Consider the following 20,040-nt stretch of genomic DNA (forward strand, 5'->3'; position numbering starts at 1 on the left):
ATATGCAACACTATAAAGTGGAGAATAGTATTGGTTCCATTTGTCAACCGCAAGCTCCGCCAGCTCTTGAAGCCTTGCCTAATCAATCTCAATGGTGTGGATGTTTTCAATCATCCGATCCATTGCCTCGTAAATCTTTCCCATTTACGGTACATCTCCATCCACCAAGGGCAAGAGATTTACAATTGGCAAGCAAAGAAAAGGCATATGCTTCACTTCAGGCCAAAAATCATCTTGTATGGTGGTACGGAAACAAAGTTGCCCCAATGTTGCCTTACGTAGGTCAAGCTGCCCACTTTGGGCTTGCCACCATTTGCTTCAAGGCCGGTGTCTGGTTGTAGAGATGACGAAGCATAAGAAAGTTATAGGCAAAGTGAGTCTCGGAGTATTTGAGAATCTCTTTCTTTGCGAACTTTCGGTACAACGCTAAGAAGAAGTTGTGGCGTGTGATGAATGTGATAATCTCCTTGTCTATATCAATTGAGCTTTTGACACAAGGCAACTTCCCAATATACTTTAACAAGTTCTTTAAAAAATGTGCCATGCATGGACTCCATGTCACATGTGGATATCTTTGCTCTAATAATGCCCCTGCAGCTTTGTTAGTACTCTCCAAATTAGATACAAATTGTACAACATTATTTAGGCCCACGTACTCCAGTGCCTCACTCAACATTTCACAAATAATAAGTGCTGCTTTTTGGTGCACACCACATTCTGTGGACTTTATGTACGAAGCCTTGCCCCGGCATGATGCAAGGATACCCTCCAAAGAGTAGCTGGTATATCACTCAAGCCATCTGCCATCAAAGATTCCCTATGAATGTCCCATTTTTCTTTCACAGGAATTGAGGCATCATTAATGCTAGAGACCTCATCTTGCAAAAGTCTCTCATGTAATGCATCGTATTTGGGTGCTTGATAAATGGGGTCAACGGTTGCAATTTCAGCTACCATCTCCTTGAAGAAAGCGGATCCAGGCACACTAAAAGGGATACCACATGAGTAAAATAAGCAGGCAATGGCTGCATCTACTTGTGCTTTCCTTTGAGGATGCCATGCAATATGAAGGATGCTTTGTTTACCTTTTGTTTGGGATGGAGTACTATCAATGGTGGTGGAAGATGCTCGAAACATGGCGGTTGCACTCCCTTGACTCCCTGTGCTTTGGCTGCGTCCACGACCCTTAGTGGGAAGAGGTTGTCACACGCACTCTGCACTGTAGTGCATAGTGACAAGATGGCTCATCATCATCAGTGCAACACTGTACAGCAGTAGAACCCTTTAGGATTTGATATTTGTTGTATGCCATGATCCCATTGTAATCCTCAGTCTAGGATATGTCAGGCACGAGCTACGTAGGTCATTCCTCAACCTTAGAGAGTGAGTCAGTCAGTCAAAGTCCCTTAACCCACTTGGAGAGAAGCATATAGAAGTCATAGAAGCCTTAGGGTTTGCATTAGGACATGTTTGCATTTTGCATAGCATTCATTCCATATGCATGTAAACCATCTAGACCATTGCAGAAGCCTCAGGATATCATCCAATATTTTATCCTAATTATTTGGCATTTTTTCCATATTTTTTCAGCATTTAATACCATCATTATTATATTTATTGAAGGATTGCCAGAAATGGCAAACGGAGCAAGCCTCCAAAGCACCTTCTTCCATAGTTGCCACAACATCTCCTGCTCCTTCGGCCGCGCCTACTACCACAAACGCAGTTCAGCTTTTACCTTCTATGGAGCATATGCTATTCGTGGTATTTGATGCTAAAAGTAGGAGGGTGAGAGCGATGCTGCACAGAAAAGCCTCATCCGAGCTTATGGCTCTGCCAAGGGCTGCCAGTTTGTAGTCCTATTTGACATGGGCAGTTCTGAAGATGCCATCTCTCCCTAGTTGGCTAACAAAATGAGCTGTACATTAGTGCCATATCATTTGGATGTGGATGGGTTCATACTTGGTCTCTGCACCCACATATCTCAAAAGGCACAACAGTTTGTCTTTGTAGTTCAAAAGGCCTCATTTCAACGAGATTTCATTGTCTCGTCTCTTTTGGGGTGTGACATGATCTTAGGAATCCAGTGGTTTTGTCAGTATGAGCCTATTCTCGATTGGGGACATGACACTTTTACTATCTGTAAAGGTTTTCCTGAGCCCGTCATGATTCATGGGGGATAGCAGCATTCTCGGCATCCCATTGATTTCTCATCTCCAGGTCCGACGAGCTATCCGCAAGGGAGTGGGAAGAGCGTTGATTTATGTTCGTGCTCAGACAGCCTCTACCTCATGGGTAGCGGCTCTCTCATCTTCATCCCCAGTCCTACAGTTAGCAGACCTCCTATCTAGACATCAGGACATTATGCTTAGGGACAGTCTCCCCCCATCCCGTCCTGAGAACCATCATATCGATTTGGTCCTTGGATCTGAACCTCCTAGTAGGTTCCCTTATTGTCTTTCCAAGACTTTAGAGGGCGAGCTAGAAAAGCAGTTATGTGAGCTCCTCCGAGCCGGATTCGTTCAGCCATTTTCCTCACCATTTGCTGCACCCATCCTATTTGTCCAAAAGAAGGACAAGTCTGCACACCTTTGTTCAAGAGATCTTGGATTGGGACACATCCCTTAGATCGCCCAAGAGATCCATTCTTTCGTAGGTCTTTGCCAAGCCTACAACACTCATGTTCACCAGTTTCCCAACCTTGCAGCACTTCTCGCCAACTTGCTCAAGGGGGTGAAGGCTTGTAGACAAAAAGTCACAGTTACAGGCAAGGTGCTTGATGCATTTCGTGTACTCCAGAAAGCAGCCTCAGAAGCGCTTGTTCTGAAGTTAGCATCTTGGGATGAACCTTTCGAGGTCATTACCGATGCCAGCAATGTAGCCATAGGTGCAGTTCTTTAGCAGGATAATAGACCCGTGGCCTAGTACAGTAAAGTTGGATGTCGCTGAAAAGAATTATTCGGTTTATGACAAAGAGCTTTTGGGTGTGATCGCAACGCTCAAACATTGGAAGCCTTTCCTTTATGGACAGGTTTTCACAGTCAAGACAGACCACCAAGCACTTAAGTGGCTTCAAACCATGCCAAGTGCCCAGTGGAGTGATCGGCAAGCCAGATGGAGTCAGATCTTCCAACAATTTGGAGGAATGATCGAGTACATCCCTGGTAACCATAGCCTAGTCGTAGATGCTCTTAGTCGAAAGGCCAGCATCTAGACCATGCAGGAGTCCACCGTTCTCGAAATCATTGGGAAAGACTTAGATAGCATGAAAGATCAGTATGTCAATTCCCCTGAGTTTGGTACTCAATACAATTTGGCCCTCACCTCTGAGCCTGGCCATTACTCAGTGCAGAACGGTTGGTTGTAGGTTAGCCAATCATGAAAGCATGTATCCCCGCATGCAGCATATCTGTGAACAAAATACAGATATATGTACCTTTGGGTTTAAAACTTGAGGTGTTTCTTTTGAAGGGTTTTTAAAGGAAGCTTCAAAAGGTTTTGAAACATGACAACATGTTTCTTGCTGCCTCTTGTTGCAATATAGTATTCGGTTGTGGCTCTACTACACAGGCCTTGATACTTGATTTGATCTATAGGAAGAGCCCTTTTTTAGTGCTAGAGATCTCTTCTTTGTTTCTTGATAGTGTTTTTCGTTTAATAGAAATACCATGGTCTGGTTATTTCAGTAAGATTTTTTTTTTTCTTGCCTTTGCAGTAAGAGCATTATAATAAGCATTATGAACAGAGCATTATAATAAGCATTATGAACGAGTACGCTTTGAATTAAAGTTTGATGAGGTCTACCTCTCCTTCTCAGTGATTTGGGTTTTTATTTGTCTTTATGTTATAGATCAAAGCAAGTTTTCAAAATTAAACAAGTTACTCCGACATGGGGGATTTTTTCTCTGGATCTCTGAGTCATTGACTGTATTGGACTCTGATGATGCAACTTTACCTCTTGCAAATCTGCAGTTGCATGGTTGGTCATGTTTGAGCAGGTATGGATGTTGTGCTATCAACAAGGACATGTTAGTTCCTGCTTTTCTATTTGATTCCTTCTTTTGCTGTAGCATAGTACGTACACAACTTCACATCTATGGTTTTGAGTGCAATACACATATATTTGGGGCTGGGTGTAGAGTGTGGTTTTTCAACATTCACTACATTACCATGTTTTACCTCCACTACAGGACCAAAAATGGCTGTCTTTGCAGGCAAAAGTGCCTTGGTGAGAGGTTGTGTGTCATGACTGTGAAGAAGAAAACCCTTCTCCCTTAGATTCTGTATAACAGGACCAACATTTGATAGACATGTATAAACCTCTACTGGAGTTCAAGTATAGGTTCAAACTACACTTGACATGGGTAACCCATGTTGATAAATGCATAGATGTGAGAATTAAGACTTAAGCTACAGGATCCTATTCAAATCAATGTGCACCCTGCATTCATTGCATTCTATTAGAATACATTATGAACCACAAGATTGTGAAAGAATTCCAGTGCTTTTGGTAGCTTGCGACATTAAGCATATATATCATCCAATGCGTACAGAAGAACAGGGTTTGAATACCAACAGCTCCTTTCTTGCAATCTCAGCATGTATTTCTCTGCCCTTGTTTGTCACTCTGACCGTGCCACGAGCTTCGAAGGTGCAAGCAAATGTTGCAGCAGTTGGAGAAAGATCCTCAAGTTGTAGTTATTCAAAACAGTGCAGTGCTTCCTCACCATGCTCATCGTTTGCATGTTGCCCTTATCTGTGGGTTGAACAGCTGACTCTTGTCCTCTCTTTTGTGTATATACATGTATTCCATGTCTGTGGCTCCTATATTTCCACGAGCTTTCAAACTGCATGCAAGAGTGAGCATTCAGAGATATGCCATGGAGTTGTATCCTTTCAAAACAGTGCAATGCTTTTTGGCATACCCATGTTGGCCAACACATGCATTGTATTGTGCAAGTATGCATGTATTTGCCAACACATGCAGCATAATGCTCATGTGTTGTAATCTATCGCCATATGTCATGTGCACAGTGTGTATCTACCGTGTGCTACACGCACACAAGACTAGCTTCGAGGTTTGGGGAAGCTTGGAGCTAGGTAGGCTGATTGGCGAGCTGAGTTAGGGATAGACTAACGGGCGGGCACCCAAGTATGGAGGACGGGCGGGCGCCTAAGTGTGGACGCCCGATGACCGGCCAAGAGCCTATAAAAGGGTGGCCAAGGTTAGATATATAGAGTCTCGCGTGATTTGTGAGAGCTCTATGGTCTGGAGCCTGGATCTAGTGCAGACATGCACCTGCTTTATGCAACCGAGGCCGGCAGCAGTCTCAAGGCTTGCGAGGGTAGCTTCGTGGCGGTATGGGACGTCGCGAGGTAGAGATTGGTCGGTACATCTAGTTAGCTCAGCTCGTGGCTCGGTGGGAACAGCCAAGTCTGTGGGCTTGCCCACGGCTGTCATGGTTGGGAGGTGAGTTAGGCATGCAACCCCTTCTTCTTGTTTGTTTGTTTGTAGGTTTCAATAGCTCTCAAGTTCTCTCACACTTTTCTTGCGCAAGATCGAATTTTCTCTCCACTTGCCCTCTTCACGATGTTGACCCAAGAATCCGAGTTCGAGCCCCTTGTCGAATGCGAAGGCTTGCCGGCTACGAAAGATACCGATGCCGATCTTTTTGAGGATTATGTGTCCAAATCTGATTTCCAAGAGTTCAAAGTAGCTCTCGAAGCTTCTTCTTCGGTTCGTCAGGCACAAATCGCCGCGTAGATGCAAGCTTTGCAGAACTCCATCTCTCTTTTGACCTCTACTCTTTCGGGTATGGATACCTTGGCCTCTGCTTTAGGCCCCAACATTACTCCGGAACAGTTCGGGGGCGAGCAAAAGCAGCGTACCAAGGAGATCATGGACACTTAGCTACATAAGTGGCAAGTCCTTTTTCAGTTTCATCCATATGATGATGGAAAAAAGATCCAGTTAGCAAGTTAGCAGCAGGTTTCCTCTCAGGCAAAGCTTTGCTTTGGTGGAAGAAACTCAACCCTAAGCCAACGACTTGGGCACAATTCGAAGACGTCTTCAAGAAGGAATTCCTCAAGAAAGAGGATGATTATGATGTTGTTGCCCGGTTTACAGCTTTGATCATGACCTCGCAACACCTCACTTATGAGGTCTACCTCCAGAAGTTTAGAGACTTGCAGATGAAAGCTACAAAGATGGATCCCACTACTCTTTTGGGGTTCTTTGTAGCCGGTTTACCCGACTCATGCCGTTTACAGGTTAAAAATAACAAATGCAAAACTTTGGACGAAGCCATTCATTCAGCTCGTATCTATGATGATACAATGGTCTCTTCCAAGTCTAAACCCGTTACCGAGTAGGGGAACAAGCACAAAAGAAAGTTCTCCGTACCAATGGCTAACACAACTGGAAGGAAAGTCTTCGGACCAACCTTCGAAGAATTCAAGTTCGACACTAGCGAAGAAGAAACGATTCCTTAAGGCTTTGAAGCTCAAGAAGGAGGAACGTTGTTTTATCTGCGAAGAAAAGGGACACATGTGTAAGAACTATCACTTCTTTCCATCCTAATCTCTCCGAACCCGAATTTCAACATGGTCATGTTTCCTACTTGCGACCACCCTCTAGGAAAAGTACGAGAGTATGGCCTATTTGGGGTTGTTTTGGTAGCTTAGTAGGTACTGAACTCCAAAACGCAAGCATCTAGAGATCATAACAGAAGGCGTCAATCAACAAGTCATCTTTGTATGCATCATCAGTAGATTGAGTAGATAGATATGCATAACCAGGCTCTAAGTCAAGATCCAAGTTCATCATGTATTTATGTTTTGCAATATACAGTTAGGTCTTTGTGTCCTCTATTGTGTCTTGTTTAGTTTTGATTAGGGATAATCTTCCATGTGCTTAGCATTAATCCATGCTTAAGTGCTTAAGTCTTTTCATTGCATCCCTCATGTTTTATCTTTCTCTCCTCTATAGTGTCTTGTTTAGTTTTGATTAGCGTTAATCTTCGATGTGCCTAGTGTTAATCCATGTGTAAGTCTTTCCACCGCATCACTCATGTGAAGTCTTTCCATTGCATCACTCATGTGACATTGTTTTCATAGCATCTAGGTCAATCCTAGGTATAGTTTGTGCATGGTGAATTAGGGTTTTTGAAAATAGGGTTTGCATTCTAGGGTTCAGAACCAAAGTTAGGGTTTCCCTGTTTTGCATTAGGGCTTTAGGGAGGAGATCGAGACAAGGAGAGAAGGCTGGTAGTTTAGTCTCTATCGTATTGGAAGGGAGTTAGGAATTATCTTCTTTTTGCATCTTTAGTATCAGAGAAGGCTCCATTAAATCAGAACCATGGCCTTATGGTTACTACGGCCAATTCTGGTGTAGAAGGGAGGAATTTCCGGTTGAAGGATGCAGAGAAGCAAAAGCATTTGTTGAGTGTTGAACGAATTTGCAACGAGGTTTTAGTTCAGTCTCTGATTTGGGTTGCTAACAAAGGGGATCTTGTGATCAGTTTATGGTACTTTTTTGTACATGTTCTAGTTGTGCTAGAGGACTTTCCTCACACATGGATGCATATATCACATTGTGTAACCAGCATGGTTTTGAGTGAGGCTATTGGCAGGTTGTACGATTAGTGGTAGGGTGCATAGTTCTATGCACGAGGTAGGAAAGTTGGTACGACTTACCACGGATATACGAGTTGATTCAGTTAACCCAGGACCGTACAAACTTGTACTCCATGAAATGAAGTGCAAACAGGAGGCGCAAGCAACTTGTAGCGAGCATTGGCACAGATAGTTTGGCATGAGGGCTGAATTGTGCACTGGATTGGTGCTAGGATTGTCCTTGGTGAGACTCGTCACATTTCAGCTTTTTCTTGTGTATCCAACTTCAACCTTTATGTCAGGATGGATTGGTAGGCAAGGTATCTCATAGGAATTATGTCATTCTAGTGGGTTCCACACTCCTTAGATAAGGGCCCAGGGAACTTAAGCAGATGCTTTGGTGGGATATACGAATTTGAGGTTAGGCTTACATAAGCTTGTCTCCTTGGAATTTTTTTTAAAACCGGAAAAAGTTCCTTCTATTAGTTAACAAAAACCAGCCACGAAGGGCTGAATACAATCATGAAGGGATAGGTACAAACTCGCCTCCATGTATGGGGCGGGGATCAAAGAATCAAAAGGTGGAGAAAGATCTTTTCCTCCGGCTGGCCGCTCTATGAGGAGAAAGCTATCTCACACAGGGGGAGGGGGGAATTGTAACTCGCGGCGGGTGCCCGGGGGACTAGGGCCTTTGACACACTTAAACATGGCCACAACCTTAACACATATCCATCATCACTTTGCATAAAACATAAAAGCGGGACAAAACATCCACAAATGCTGAAAATGGATCTTGCACATGTGACACCACATAGAGGCAGGAATGGGCCGACCCCCCCGTTGAGTATTTTATTACCCAAGGAGAATAATATCATGTACAAGCTTTGAGGGCCTAACTCTCTGAATGGGAGTATGGAATTAGGGTTAGAGATTCATGTGGGAGACATACACAGAGAGAACAAGGGGGAGAGAGAGAGAGAGAGTTGTGGGGATAAGTCAACTCATGGGAATATGAGTGTGTGACTCCCCTATCACACATGTATATTGCACTAGTACACATAGTGCACTTAGTACATTAAAAGTACTAAGTGTACTATGTACTATAAACACATGGGCTAGTACACACTATAAGGGTGGGCATAATGCCTTTACCCCAACAACCTCCCACTTAAAGGCAAAGTGCCCTTAAATGAAGGAAAAGAAAAATCAGCATGTACATGATAATATACAAGGCCATATCAAGGCTGAAACTGGCCTCATCCAATGCCCATCAAGTGTTTGCAATGAGCAAACCGCTCCGGAGGCAAACTCTTTGTCAACAGATCAGCCGGGTTGTCATCCGTATGAATCTTAACAAGCTGAATTTGCTTGTTCTCTATCACCTCTCTGATGAAGTGATACTTCACATCCACATGCTTCGTCTTTGCATGAAAGACAGGGTTCTTTGCCAACTGGATGGCACTCTGACTGTCACAATGCAACAATGGAATATCCCCTGTATAACCCAAATCAACCACTAACCGAGATAGCCATAATGCCTCCTTGCAAGCCTCTGTGGCTGCAATATTCTCGGCCTCTGTAGTAGATAAGGCTGTGCGCTTCTGTATCCTGGATATCCATGACACAGCAGCTCCTGTGAATGTAAACACATAACCGGTAGTAGACTTCCGGTTATCTGGATGACCGGCATAATCCGAATCCGTGTAACCATGCACTAATGCATCCTGTTTGCCAAAACAAATGCACATATCCTGTGTGCCCTTCAGGTATCTCATGACACCTTTCACTGCTTCCCAATGCTTCTTGCCAGGGTTGGCCATGTATCTAGAAACCACTCCCACTGCAAATGCAATGTCCGGCCTAGTAGCAACCATGGCATACATGAGACTGCCACAAGCTGAAGCATACGGAATCTTGGCCATATCAGCCCTGCCACTATCTGACTGTGGGCTGTCCATAGCACTGAGTTTCACATATGGAGGCAAAGGAGTACTAGTCTTCTTCCCCCCGTCCATATTGAACCTCTGCAAGACTTTGCCAATGTATTCCTTCTGAGACAAATACAACACATGCTGATTTCTGTCCCGAAGTATCCGCATACCCAAAATGTGATTTGCATCACCCAAATCCTTCATATCAAAGGTTTCATGCAGCCTCTTCTTCAAGGCATCCATCTCTTTACGAGATTTCCCGGCAATCAACATATCATCAACATACAAGATGAGGATCAATAGACTGCCATCCAAAGCTTTCTTGGTGTATAAGCAGTGATCTATGTCACTTCTCCTGAATTTCTGGGATTTCATGAATGTATCAAATTTATGATACCATTCCCTTGGTGCCTGTTTGAGCCCATAAAGACTCTTTTTCAGCTTGCATACAAGCTTCTCCTTTCCACTCAATGCATAACCCTCTGGTTGCTGCATATATATCTCCTCATGGAGATCACCGTGAAGAAAAGTAGTCTTCACATCCATCTGAATCAAGTCCAGATCATCATGTGCAACCAAAGCTAATACAGCTCTAAGTGTGGTCATTTTGACCACTGGAGAGAAGATCTCCTCAAAGTCCACACCATATTCCTGCTTGAAGCCCTTAGCCACTAACCTGGCTTTGTATCTTGGCTTTGCATCTGGTGCAACTTTGAGCCTGTAAACCCATTTGCATGGCAAAACCTTCTTGCCTGCAGGCAAATGCACCAACTTCCATGTTCCATTTTTGTGTAGAGAATCCATCTCTGACTTCATGGCACGCTCCCAAAGAGCCTTGTCTGCCCTCTGTAAAGCCTCCTTATAACATGAGGGCTCCCCACAGTTAGTGAGCATCAAGTAGTCAACCCCTGGAACAAACCTGTCAGGGGCTCTGGAGGGTCTTGTGGACCTCCGTACCCAATGACCATCATTTGCAGGTTGCTGTCCAGCCTGCATATCACCCATTGGTGGCTCCTGTTCCATGCCATAAGGCTGAAAAATCGTGCCCGGTATCTCCTCTAACTGTGGTATATCCATAGGGATATCTTCTGCCATCTCTGGCTGTCCATTTGGACCATTTTCAGCACCATTTAAGGGTTGGTTTTGTTGCTGTAATGGTTGATTTACAGCCCTTGGTTGTTGTCCATGATGTCCATCATCATCAAAGATGACTCTGCCTGGCTCCTGTTGCCTTGCAGGCTCCTTATACATGCATGTTTCATCAAAAATGACATCATTGCTGCGTATAATCTTTCTATTCACGGGATCCCAAAGTCTATACCCCATTTCACCTTTGTCACCATATCCTAGGAATATGCATTTGTGAGACTTAGGATCAAGTTTGGTGCGCATTTCCCTGCGTATGTGCACGTACGCAACGCAACCAAACACTCTCAAGTGCTTGTATGACGGAGGCTTCCCTGTCCATACTTCCTCTGGCACTTTCCCACCAAGCCTCGTGTTAGGTGACCTGTTTATAAGGTGAACGGCTGTCATAACAGCTTCAGCCCAAAAACCATGAGGTAATGCAGCATGTGACAACATAGAACGGACCTTCTCCTAAATGGTCCTGTTCATCCTCTCTGCTGTCCCGTTTTGTGGAGGATCATAAGGAGTAGAGAGCTCCCTCTTGATGCCTTTAGCATCACAAAAGTCCTGAAACTGTTTGGACATATACTCTCCACCATTGTCGGAACGCAAAGCCTTCAGTGTTTTGCCAGTTTGATTCTCAACAAGAGCAACAAACTTCTGAAACACTGAAAATGTATCACTCTTCAAACGAAGAGGATAAACCCACACCTTACGTGTGGCATCATCAATAAAAGACACAAAATATTTTGCCCCTCCCAAAGAAAGCTGAGGCATCTCACATACATCTGTATGCACAAGCTCTAACTGAGCATCTTTCTGTCCAAGAGCTTTCTTGTGGGGGCACTGCAGTTGCCTGCCATATATACAATGCTCACAAAACTGAAAACTTGAAAACTTTAGAGAAGGCAAGTAACCCAAACGAGACAATTGCTCCATTCCCTTGACACTCATGTGTCCCAACCGGCTATGCCACATAGAGATTTCCGGCAGCTCGGTTGCATTTACATTAGCATGGTGACAAACACCTGCATGCATAAAGTAAAGAGTGTCCACCTTAGAGCCTCTGGCAACAACCAGTGAGCCCTTACTAATTTTCCACTTTCCACGACCAAATGTGGTAACATAATCAGCATCATCAAGCTGTCCGGTAGAAAGCAGATTCTTCTTGATCTCAGGCACATGCCTGACATCATGGAGCATAAGCTGTGAGCCATCTGAAAACACAAGCCTCACATCACCTCTGCCAAGAATCTTGCATGCATGGTTATCACCCAAATAAACCACTCCTTCATTGCCAGTAGTATACCTGACAAACAAGTCTCTGCAACCTGTGACATGAAAGGAGGCACGTGAATCAATGATCCATGAGTGCATACCATGACCACCTGTAAGAAGTGAATGGGCATCAAGTGAAGACGTAAATAGGACCTCATCCTCACTGTCACCTGCATGTGACACATTGATTTCTTCAATCTTGACTCCACTTTTGCCCTTTGGCTTTACATCTTTGGCTTCATCTTTGTCTTTGTCTTTGCCTTTTCCCTTTTCCTTTTGATCATTTTTCCATTTGTAGCATTGCTTTTTAATGTGTCCCTTCTTGCCACAATAATGGCATTCCAAGTCCTTTTTGGAGCGAGACTTGCTCCTTCCCCGTTCTTGGCTTTTTTCCCTTTGTTGGGATCTCCCACGTGCATTCATTGCATTGGACTTTCCAACAGAGTTGTTTTTCCTGTTCATCTCTTCTTGAAGAAGAGCACCCTCAACATCTGCATATGACGGCATAGCATTCGAATTGCTAGTGGCTGTCCTGAATGTATCCCAACTCTCTGGCAAAGTGCATAACAGAAAAGTGGCTTTGAACTCATCGTCCATTGCCAACTTTTGATTTATAACTTGGCTAACAATACCATTAAACTCATTTAGATGGGCTGTCATAGACGCCCCTTCCTTCATCTGAAGACCTATGAGTTTCTTCAACCAATACACTTTGCTTGAGGCACTTTGCTGGGCATACAAGTCCTGCAATCTCTGCCACATTCCCCAAGCTGTCTTCTCTTCACGAATGCTGAAAAGTAAAGAGTCTGACACAGACAACATGATAGTAGATCTTGCTAGCTCATCCATATCTTCCCACTCTTCAGCAGTAAGAGAAGCGGGCATTACACCCCTTTCTTTGATAGGCTTGTGCTGCTTCTTCTGGAGCAACACATTATAGCACTGGGTTTGCCAAATATCATAGTTATGTGAGCCTTCAAGCTTCTTGATGTGAAGCAATGAAGAGCTCTCACCTGTGGTTGCCATAGCAATATGCAACCTGTCAATGCTTGACTCCCTGCAAAATGTGCAAACACTGCACCAAAAGCACACAAAGTGCTCACAGTTGTTCTCCCAAACTTTATCTCCCACTTTATGTGATGAAATCACCAAAATCTGGTTGCTGCAGATTTAGGACAGCACCTTAAATGTGCTCTGTTGCCCTTCCAAAGTACTGTACAGCAGTACTAAGTGCTCACCAATGATGTACCAAACCTGTACCGGCAAGTACAGCAGCTGAAATTGAACCTTTTCCTCACTCAAATCAGTGTACAGCCATGCCAAAACTTGCACAAAGCTGTGCCAAATCTGTACCAGCAGGTACAGTAGCAATAAATGCTCTCTTGGCTGTCCAAATGAGTGAAAATCAGACTTTTACAATCTCGAACACTGCATACAACAGTCCCGAACAGAAATTGGGCAAAAGCCCCTTGACTGCAAGCTGATTTCTGAGGATTCAAGACATAAATGTCTTGCCTGCTGCTTTGCCGAGCTCAACAAGCATAAAATCTTGAAAAGCCCCTTGATTTGAGATCAATTGCTGATCATACATGGTACATTGACGCACATGAAGGCATCCAGAGTCTTTGCGATGCTTCCCCCTGGCCACATATACATCAAATACATGAAACCCCCTTGATTTACAGGCACATTGAGTGCTTGTCAGGCATCAACACATTGCCCAAAGCATCAAATGTGAGTGCCTGCATGCAAATCAACCCAATCGGCACAAAAGCCCCTTGATTTGCACTGCAATTTGCTGCAATTTTGCCCGTATGTGCGATTTCTCACATCGTACAGCATGTATGAATGCTTAATTGCACGAATACATCAAAAGCCCCAAATTTCGACATCCAATTTCCTGCAAATTAATCCTGATTGTGACCAATGTCACCCAATTTTGCCAATTTTGCTCAAAAAATTGAGTAATTCGGCACCTGTATCTGCTCAATTGATGATTGTACCTGCTCAATTGCAAATCCCCAAAAAAAATTGAAGCAAGATACCTTGTAATTTTTTGATTTTTTTTTTTGAGACTTGCAGGCTGAATTTCAGTTGTTGCAGGAGAAAAGGGGGGGGCACGTCTGATGCTGCTGCTGACTGTACGGAGCGTCTGGGAGCTGCTGTGAAGTGCGCCTGGCTGCTCAGCGCTGACACGTAGTCAACCAACGCCACCAGTCGCTCGCCTGTTGTATTGACGCCTAGCGCAGGTAGCTAGCCGTGTTGGCCTAGTAGCCTTCGCCGTGGAGCGCTACACGCTACCCAACGGGGTCCACCTCCATTCTCTCGCAAGCTTCTGGCTGCCTGCGACTAGTTCAACACACGCAGCAAAGCAGCTGCTGGAGAGTCGAGCTGCTGGCTGCCTGCGACTAGTTCAACGCCTGTGGTGTGCTACGCGTAGCTCTGCCACGTCAACTTAATCGACCTGCTTCAGTTGCAGCCTGCGTAAGTTGCTGCCCTGTTTGTGTGGGAGACATACACAGAGAGAACAAGGGAGAGAGAGAGAGAGAGAGTTGTGGGTATTAGTCAACTCATGGGAATATGAGTGTGTGACTCCCCTATCACACATGTATATTGCACTAGTACACACAGTGCACTTAGTACTTTTTAAAGTACTAAGTGCACTGTGTGTACTAGTGCAATATACATGTGTGATAGGGGAGTCACACACTCATATTCCTAAAAAGTACTAAGTGCACTATGTGTACTAGGGCAATATACATGTGTGATAGGGGAGTCACACACTCATATTCCCATGAGTTGACTAATCCCCACAACTCTCTCTCTCTCTCTCTCCCTTGTTCTCTCTATGTATGTCTAAAAGTACTAAGTGCACTATGTGTACTAGTGCAATATACATGTGTGATAGGGGAGTCACACACTCATATTCCCATGAGTTGACTAATCCCCACAACTCTCTCTCTCTCTCTCTCTCTCCCTTGTTCTCTCTGTGTATGTCTCCCACATGAATCTCTAACCCTAATTCCATACTCCCATTCAACTGGTATCAGAGCTAGCAGCAAGTGCCACTGGTTTCATCTCTGTAGCCTTCGCTTCACACACCTCCAGTGCAGGGCAGCAAAATTGACGGCTCTATATGCTGTATTTGTAGGCTCCCATTACAAGCTGAAGCATACGACTGGCTTGGGTGTTGCAAGTGTCAGAAGCTTCCATGACAGGCAGCGCAGCATAGCAACGCAACCAAACACTCTCAAGTGTATGTCTCCCACATGAATCTCTAACCCTAATTCCATACTCCCATTCAACTGGTATCAGAGCTAGCAGCAAGTGCCACTGGTTTCATCTCTGTAGCCTTCGCTTCACACACCTCCAGTGCAGGGCAGCAAAATTGACGGCTCTATATGCTGTATTTGTAGGCTCCCATTACAAGCTGAAGCATACGACTGGCTTGGGTGTTGCAGGTGTCAGAAGCTGCCATGACAGGCAGCGTATGAGTGTGACTCCCCTATCACACATGTATATTGCACTAGTACACAAAGTGCACTTAGTACATTAAAAGTACTAAGTGTACTATGTACTATAAACACATGGGCTAGTACACACTATAAGGGTGGGCATAATGCCTTTACCCCAACACTCTCCCCACGGGAGATGCCGGATTATCCATATACAAATGCCATAACACAGCCCAACACGAGGCTACCAAGCCGGAACATATGCTGAAGAAATGCCGAGCCAACAATATAATTCATATACCTACGTGTGGGTACTGATTCTTCCCCAAAAACCACGGGTCTTCATGCAATACAGCTGGTACAACAAGTACAACTCTCCATTCAGCCGGTACAACAGGTACAATGGCTGGTACAGCCTGTACAGTGGTTGGTATAGTAGGTACAGGGGTTGGTACAGCCGGTACGGGGCTGGTACAACAGGTACAGCAAGTACAAAGGCTGGTACAGTCGGTACAAGGGCTGGTACAACAAGTACAATGGCTAGAAATCATAATAAATGATTATGCCTTCAGTATTTCTTCGCGATAACAGTCCCCAACAGCCAATATTCTTCATGGGCAGCCTTCAAGAGAGAGAGAAAGAGAGTAGCCATCATTAGGGCAGCTTGTAACGGTGGTAGAGGCTAGTGTGCAGCAAGAGAGCCTCCATTAATGAAGAGAGAGGGCTCCAATTTATAGATTTGGGCCTCCCATGAGCTAAAATGACAAGAGAAGGCTACAATGACAAGTGGAGAGCCACACAATAGCTGAAGTGACAAGTGTGAGGCCACTTGTCTCACTTTGGTCCACTTTCTTGCCACATGTCCCAATCTAAAAGATGGGTCCTTCCATAATCTTTACCTCTAAAAATATCCCAACCAGTAGACATTCTGTCATAAGCACTTTGCCAACTCTTGGCATCTGCTCAATTCCAGATGTGATGACACGAACAGAATTTCCATCGGAGTCGGGCCAAAAATAGCAACTCTCCTAAATTTTAGGAGTGTGGTCCTTTGTATTCTAGGATAATCCCCCATTCCCAAAGCTTGTACTTGCCAAATATTTAGACATCCTGGAGTCCACCAGACTCCTTTCATACTGGGAAATGTCCACGCTGGTGACAGGAATAACCACACAGGTGGTATCTAATGCCAAGTGGGATCACCACATCTATTTGTGAGAAAAGGGCCAGGTTGCCAGAGCCTCAAAAAAGCTTCCCGCCACTTCTGCATTCGGTTAGATGCATTCGGTTAGAGGCACCTTGCAACTTTTCTAACTGACCGTGGAGGGTATAAATGATGTCGAGCCAAATGCTCTTGGACTCCGTAGGCGGAGTGTGGGCACCCTCGATGGCTTCACTGCATCTAGCTTTCCATATGTGCCAGGCTGCAATGCTATTGCAAATCTCTCATCTCTGGCACAAGCCCGGACTCCAATGATTAGTAGATGGGATTGGGACTGGGATTGGTACTGCAAAAGTGTGAAGGTGAGAGACCTAAAGGGATAGCCCCCCACCTTCCTCCTCATAAGCCATGACAACCTGAGCCTTTGTGGCCCAAGTGACAGTGCCCCATGAAATGATACGGGTTGAGGTCTTGTTCATCGTAAAAATGCGGAGAATCCACTGGCAAACCTGTTGAGTCTTCGGGTAATCCTAAAGATTGTGTCGCTAAGACTCCCGAGGGTGGTCGCACCTCAAACAAGCTGCTCGTTGACCACTAATGGCCAACCACGTGCCAACCGCAAAGCTCTTATGTGCCATCAACGAAAGAAAGAGGGTGATCTTTGAGGTCGAAAACTGTCCCAGAGCCTCTTCTGAGAGGCTCTGTAATTGCAAATGTACTGCAGCTGTCGGGGTGCCATCAACCTCTGGCATTTGAATCTTGTGCCTTGGCGGTGTTGTGTATGCGAAAAAGGGGATATCCAGAGTCTGCTCCCAGCATCACACGAAGTCCACTCCTCCGGGTCCCACTGGAGGTGCGCGAGGGGCCGGGTCTCCCAAATCCATAACTGCCAGAGTCTCTCCTTGGCCACCTTGGCTGGTGGGGGGTCTATGTGCCACTCATGTGCCTAAAATCCGATCACCCTTACCCTCTATAAGTTGCAGCTAGTGAAATCCTTCGAAGGGGGCTCTGATCTCTCTAATCTACCATGGGGACCAATAGAAAAAGTGAGCAAACCACAACCCTCATCTGTGCCATGGATTGCCAAGATAATATCATGCCTAGTAAACATGCCTAGCCACTATGGGGGGTCAGGTCTGAGATAGGGGTCAGCCACTCCTGGGGAATAGCCATGTCGAGGCTGAGTCTGGCTCTACCTAGGATCCTGGTTCGCCACCACCACTCGACTAGCCAAGGAGAGTCTTGTAGAGCTCGAGTATAAAAGCTTCTTCTGAATGCTCAGAAAAAGAGGGGCGAGTTGCTGCTATGGAGAGATATCGATGCCCACCTGGCATCTTAGATAGCTGATTGGAGTGCCCCTCGGGATCCACTGGAAAGCCTCAGGGCCAAGTCGGGGTGGGTGCAAAGCCTACCTTGAAACCACACGACTTGGGCCAGTTGATCTGCACTTTTGATGCGCGACAAAAGATCTCGTCACCTTAGCAAATCTCTAGAGATTCCCCACATCTCCAAATAGGTATGCTGCTGTGTCATTTGCAAACTCTGAGTCCAACAGCTCCACCTGAGTACAGAGGGGGAGGCCCATTTCTTGAGCAGAGAGGAAGTTGCTCATGCCTCAGCGATGAATAGGAAAAGGTAAGATGCCAATGGACAACCTTGTTGGGCCGAGCGAGAAAGGGGGAATTTGTCGCCTCGGGCTCCCTGAATGAGAACTTGACTTTGAGAGGCTGAGTAAAGTCCTAAAACACCACGGATCCACTCCACTGGGAACCCCATCTGGCGCATTGTGCCCTCTAGAAAGCTCCAATCAACCCTATCAATGTCATAGTTGCAATGAAACGCGTTTCATTCAGTTTGAATGAAACGAAACGTTTCATACGAATGAAACACGTTTCATTTGTGTCCACCTGGGAACTGTACAATTTAAGTGTTTTTTTATCTAGATTCTTTAGTGTTAACTCGTGAACATGTTTTAATGTGTAAATGATGCATGTTTAATATTGTTTTGTAGGGAAGGCAACATATTTTTTTACATATTATAAACTTATATATCAATTTTGGGACCTGTAACACATCCCCCCCCCCCCCTCCTCTTTTTTGTATGAAACGTTTTTGACACATCTAGGATTTGAAAGAAACATTTATGAAACACGTTTCATGAAACGCCTAGCAACGATGCCTATCATAAGCTTTCTTAAAGTTTAGGAGGAGCTCTATGAGGTCTTGTTGCTCATCTTGGCCAAAGCTGTCGCCTCCCAAACGGTGAAGATGTTGTCCAAAATGCTCCGATCTTGAACAAAACCTGTCGTCTGAGTGTCATGGATCAAGTCAAGGAGGAAAGGCTGAAGTCTCTGGCTGATGGCCTTGCCTAAGATCTTGTAGGCGGTCCCAAGAAGGGTGATGGGTCTCCAGTAGAACCGGGGTAACCACCTCTCTTGGTGCCGCCAGACCCTCTCTTGCTCGTCCAGCACATGTGAAGATAATGGAGCACGCATGAGGAGGGATTGGAAAAAATAAGTGGCGATGGCTCTCGCATGGGGTGGGGGGGGGGGTCAGAAACAATATCTCCATCCTGGCCACACAACTTGTGAATACCTTCTCTTCGCCTGTAAAAATCTCGTGATCTCACCAAGGTCCACATCCAAGGTGCAGGCAGTAGAGATAAAATCCACTCCCGCCCATATCTGCTCTATCTTGCTGTAGATCTCAGGGTCCTGTATGAGGTTGTCTGAAATCCTAGTGCTTGCATGCCTGTCTTGCCTCCAGGGGTCCTCTAAGGATAGAATAAACGGAGCGTGATCAGAAAAAGTGGTGCCCGCCAAGATGTCGATCATGCCACATCACCGCAAACCCATTCGTCCACATAGAACCTGTCAAGTCGAGAGAGGTTGGGGCCGGTGCTCCTCCTATTGGACCACGAGAAGCATAGGCTCCTGGGGTTGCGCCCAAACACTAGTAGATGCCAAGGGTCTTGTCCCCCGAGTGCGAGGATCAACTCCTCCCATGCAGAGTACTCTGCACTTGAGACTGTAGCCGTGCCTCCTCCGAGTCTGTCCTCTGCTGACTTGATCATGTTAAAGTCTCCACCCATGCACCAAAAGTTGGCTTGAGGAAGGGCCTGACGGACTGTGCTCCGGAAGATGGCTCTCCTTGCTGCGGTGTTTGTGTTCCTATCCAGCCCACCATGGGGCTTTGGTGGGTTGCTTGGGGACCCCAAGGATGCATCTGAATTTGTATTTAATGGCCTCACATGCATGGTTTCACACCATAGACGTGCCATGGCACGACAACGTCCGATCATATTTCCCCTTTTTTTTAGTCAGTGTGATGTCCCCCCCCCCCCCCCCCCTCGGGAGTCCTATCCAACCCACCATGGTTGCTTGGTGGGTTGCTTGGGGACCCCACATAGAGGCACATTCCTCGGGGTCCCCAAGCAACCCACCAAAGCCCCATGGTGGGCTGGATAGGACTC

General features: G+C 45.4%; 1 protein-coding gene across 1 annotated transcript in view; it reads left to right on the forward strand.

Moving 5' to 3' along the window:
* LOC147633633 (uncharacterized) overlaps positions 1 to 20,040 on the forward strand; it is a 114,974-nt gene that overhangs the window by 70,980 nt on the left and 23,954 nt on the right. The window contains exon 7 of the mRNA XM_086805751.1: positions 3,851 to 3,998. Coding sequence (XP_086661877.1) covers positions 3,851 to 3,998 — 148 coding nt within the window. The remainder of the gene's footprint in view (positions 1 to 3,850; positions 3,999 to 20,040) is intronic.

Source organism: Cibotium barometz, chromosome 12 (genome assembly GCF_041138505.1).
Source record: "Cibotium barometz isolate CiBa-2024 chromosome 12, ASM4113850v1, whole genome shotgun sequence".
NCBI lineage: Eukaryota > Viridiplantae > Streptophyta > Polypodiopsida > Cyatheales > Cibotiaceae > Cibotium > Cibotium barometz.